We start from the raw sequence: 3,828 nt of genomic DNA, 5'->3' as shown, positions 1-3,828 counted from the left end.
GTAGAATGGAGTGGTGTTAGTCCACGACGACCACCCACTCGACATGGACGACGACAGTCTGGTCACGTTTTCCCAAGTGAAAGAAATGAGTGGAATAAACGAGCATCCCCCGATGCCCATCCGACTCATCAGTAACCACCACTCATCATTCAGGCAGTTCGTCCTTCTCCATTGATGCCTCTATCGGCAAGTACGAGGGAGGAGGAGTAGTCAGGGCTGTCAAAGTGCCCGTGGTCATGTCCTTCGTAGGTACAAAACAGACTCATGTTCCTCTACACTTTCATCGTCGGCATGGGCGCCATTGGCTGTGAACTCCTCAAAAACTTTGCAATGATGGGAGTGAGTTGTGGCTCCGGCACTACCTGGGTCACCGACATGGACAGAATCGAGAGGTCCAACCTCAACAGACAATTTCTCTTCCGTTCCACCGATTTGATGCGCCCTAGATCGACTACCGCAGCTCGAGCAATCAAGGAACTGAACAAGGACATGAACATCCAGGCATTGGAGTATCAAGTCGGCCATCCTACTGATTTCTATTTCAACGACCAGTTCTACGTTCGACTAGACTTGGTCCTCATTGCCCTCGACAGACTTGACGCACGCAAGTTTGTCGATCTCAAATGCCTGTACTACCGACTCCCCATGATCGACTCGGGTACTCACGGAACAAGGGGGCACTGCCAGCCTGTCGTTCCCCACCTCACCGAGTCATACTCCTCCAACGACCCCATCAGTCACGACTTTGCCTTCTGCACTGTCAGACACTTCCCCAACTCCATTGAACATTGCATTTAGTTCTCCCTCGACTATTTCCGAGGGGTCTTCTACAACCAGATCGAGGCCGCCCACAAATATACTCTTTGTTTTCCACTCCTCTGTTCTAATCCACTTGTTCTCGCTCTCAAGGATGTCTACTTACTACACGCCTCTTTTGACTGGCCTTCCTGCGTCTCCTGAGCCTTCCGACAGTTCCAGGACGTTCATCAAGAACGACATTTGGAATATCGAAGTCAATTAGATCTCGTGGTAGTTCTAACTATAAACGATGCCAACTAGCACTCCGCTGATAATATTTGGATCATTAGCGGGTGGCTTCCGGGAAACCAAAGTCTTCGGGCTCCGGGGGGAGTATGGTTGCAAGGCTGAAACTTAAAGGAATTGACGGAAGGGCACCACCAGGAGTGGAGCTTGCGGCTCAATTTGACTCAACGCAGAAAAACTCACCCGAGCCGAACACAGTGAGGATTGACAGACTGATAGCTTTTTCTTGATACTGTGGGTAGTGGTGCATGGCCGTTGTTGGTTGGTGGAATGATTTGTCTGGTTTATTCCGATAACGAACGAGAATCAGACTTACTTACTAGTCGTTCGATTCTAGTTATTCGACTACTAAGAAGGATCAGTGTGTAAAACACTTGAAAATGAGCAATAACAGGTCTGTGATTGCCCTTAGACGTTCGGGGCCGCACGCGTGCTACAATGAAGAAAGCAGAATGGGTTTTGCTTGGAAAAGCGAACTAAGCCTTGAAATTTCTTCGTGGCAGGAATCGAGGCTTGTAATTATTCCTCGTGCACAAGGAATTCCTAGTAATCGCAAGTCATTAGCCTGCAATAATTACGTCCCTGCCCTTTGTACACACCGTCCGTCGCTACTAATGATTTGGTGAGGTTGTTGGATTGTGTGCTATACTATAGCATGCGAGTAGACACCCGAGCCTACTCATTTAAAGGAAGTAAAAGTCGTAACAAGGTTTCTGTAAGTGAACCTGCAGAAGGATCACTACTGAGACGATGTAGTCGTTTAACTGGTTGCTGCTTGTATACAGTTAGCTAATTTGTGTCTGCTTTTGTTGAGACGTTCAAGTTAGGCAAAGCCAGGCATAAGCATGAGTATATTCAAATAGGTGATAGTCCTTCTTAATATTTAATTTCAAATATTTTACGAATAAGTTTCCAAATAAATCTTCTGGAATAAAAGAATAGTCGGCAAAATATCTTAAAGGGTAAGTTTTTAATAAGATTAACGTGACATATCCGTGCCTTCACTCTCTGCCATCACCGACATGTACAGGGCCACAGAACAAGTCGCGGAAGAATTAGATTTGGGGTTCTCCACGAATATTGTGTCGTGCAAATCAGCCAGTTTTTTTTTGCGCGGACGCTTGCCTTTCTTCAAGTGCGGGTAATATTTGTATATTCGATCTCAGATGAAATAACCATGAGAGTGTTATTCGTCAAATCCGGTCGGAGCTTCCATACAACCAAATTGACTACATCATCATATGGCGGATTTTCATATATGCGGACGAAGGTTCAACAATTGGTACCAATCACAGAATGGTTATTGTCACCCTCAGTCTGGGAAAAATGGTATCAAACATAAGAAACATAACAACAATATAAACAATATTATTGAGAATACAAGAAATGCATACCGAACGGGAAAACTGATCTTTTATCAAGATACAATCAAAATTGCTAAAATACATCTTTGCTTGTCATAAGGACCTAACAGTCGGTATTTTATTGTATCCCACAAAGAACATAATAAAAGAAGCAGCAAGTTACTAGCTAGGCAAGCGGGAAATGGCCAGTAAGGCCTGGACGATATAGGATTAGGTTTTGGATAAGGGTTAGAGCCTTTTTTCTTTCATTGCATTGAGCCTTTTTCGTTGTCGTGGTAATAATAAATTAACCTTATAATTTATGTCTTTCCTAAAGTGATTTTGTGAAAATGACTTGTGATTCTAATTGTGGAATGACTGGACATATAATTTTGAGTCTGTGGAAATAGAGTTAAGGTTCGATCTTCACTTTGCTTGAGGATAATGTCGACGAGTAATATTCGAAGAAATGAAAAATGTATCTAAGAGCTAGAGTCTCGGACTTTGTTAAGTTGTTTTGAATACTTGAATCAAAATTTATTTGCTACACTTTCCTACTTTTCAAAAAAAACATCACCATCTTTTGATACGATTAATTTACAAGATGTCCTTTTTGTTAAATAATATAGAAAGTATTATGGTCTTAATATAATGAGATAAAATTTCAAAAACTAATCACTGCAAATACGTACTCTACTGGATTTTCGAAAATATGAAAAAATGCCCCGACAGGGACTCGAACCCTAGACCTTCGCGTTATTAGCACGACGCTCTAACCAACTGAGCTACCGGGGCATCCAATATCTACCCTTTCATTAAAAACATAATTCCTGGTAAATAAATTGTAAAAATAGTATTAGCTTCATTCTTTCTAAACACTTTTTGTTTATTTGTTACAGGATTTTTTTCAGTTTTTTTGAAAACTGTAAGCTATGATATAAAATATCCTTAATGCATGTCTAACGTAATTTTAAAATTTTTCTACTATCATATTTAATTTATTTTTGACAACAGGTCTTTTTTAAGAGGACTCTTGACAGCATGCTTATTGAACAAACACCCTACTTATTAATTTTTAAACTGGATGTGTCGAATATTTATGATTTGTGAAATTGCTTATAGTAAATAAGTTAAAGTAGTAATCGATTATCAGGCACCGGCCAGTATCGCGTGCTTGTTGCCATAAAGGACTTCAATTCCAATACGTTGGCGAAGCCAATATCCCTCGCGACTGTCCCTTCTTCGTTTAGCCAGCAACGCCCCAATTTCTATAAGAAATCCCGCTACGCCCGACGTTTCTATCGAGCTTGCTGGGATATCCTTACAAATCCGAGGTGTGTAAATTTCTCGCAAATCTAGCAGAAGAATCCCTGCTTGCGTGCATTGCCGCAACCCCACGAAGAGCACATCAGTCCAAGTCTCATAGGGATAATGTGCGTTA

At 41.7% G+C, this 3,828-nt stretch overlaps 1 protein-coding gene and 1 non-coding gene across 2 annotated transcripts; one reads left to right on the top strand and one right to left on the bottom strand.

Annotated features, from left to right (window-relative positions):
• Positions 1–291: 291 nt before the first annotated feature.
• LOC115228526 (ubiquitin-like modifier-activating enzyme 1) lies at positions 292–798 on the top strand. Its single transcript, XM_029799095.1, has one exon. It carries the CDS (start codon positions 292–294, stop codon positions 796–798), a length of 507 nt encoding a protein of 168 aa, XP_029654955.1.
• A 2,310-nt stretch (positions 799–3,108) lies between these two features.
• Positions 3,109–3,182, bottom strand: Trnai-aau. Its single transcript has one exon. It is a non-coding gene; the product is annotated as a tRNA-Ile (tRNA).
• Positions 3,183–3,828: the final 646 nt, after the last annotated feature.

This window comes from Octopus sinensis, unplaced genomic scaffold (assembly GCF_006345805.1).
Source record: "Octopus sinensis unplaced genomic scaffold, ASM634580v1 Contig10815, whole genome shotgun sequence".
Lineage (NCBI taxonomy): Eukaryota > Metazoa > Mollusca > Cephalopoda > Octopoda > Octopodidae > Octopus > Octopus sinensis.
The sequence above is the reverse complement of the archived record's forward strand: the minus strand, read 5'-3'. Positions and strand labels throughout refer to the sequence as shown.

Excerpts from the sequence above, each read along its gene's own strand:
- LOC115228526 (XM_029799095.1), top strand. The coding sequence starts at position 292 with ATGGGCGCCATTGGCTGTGAACTCCTCAAAAACTTTGCAATGATGGGA.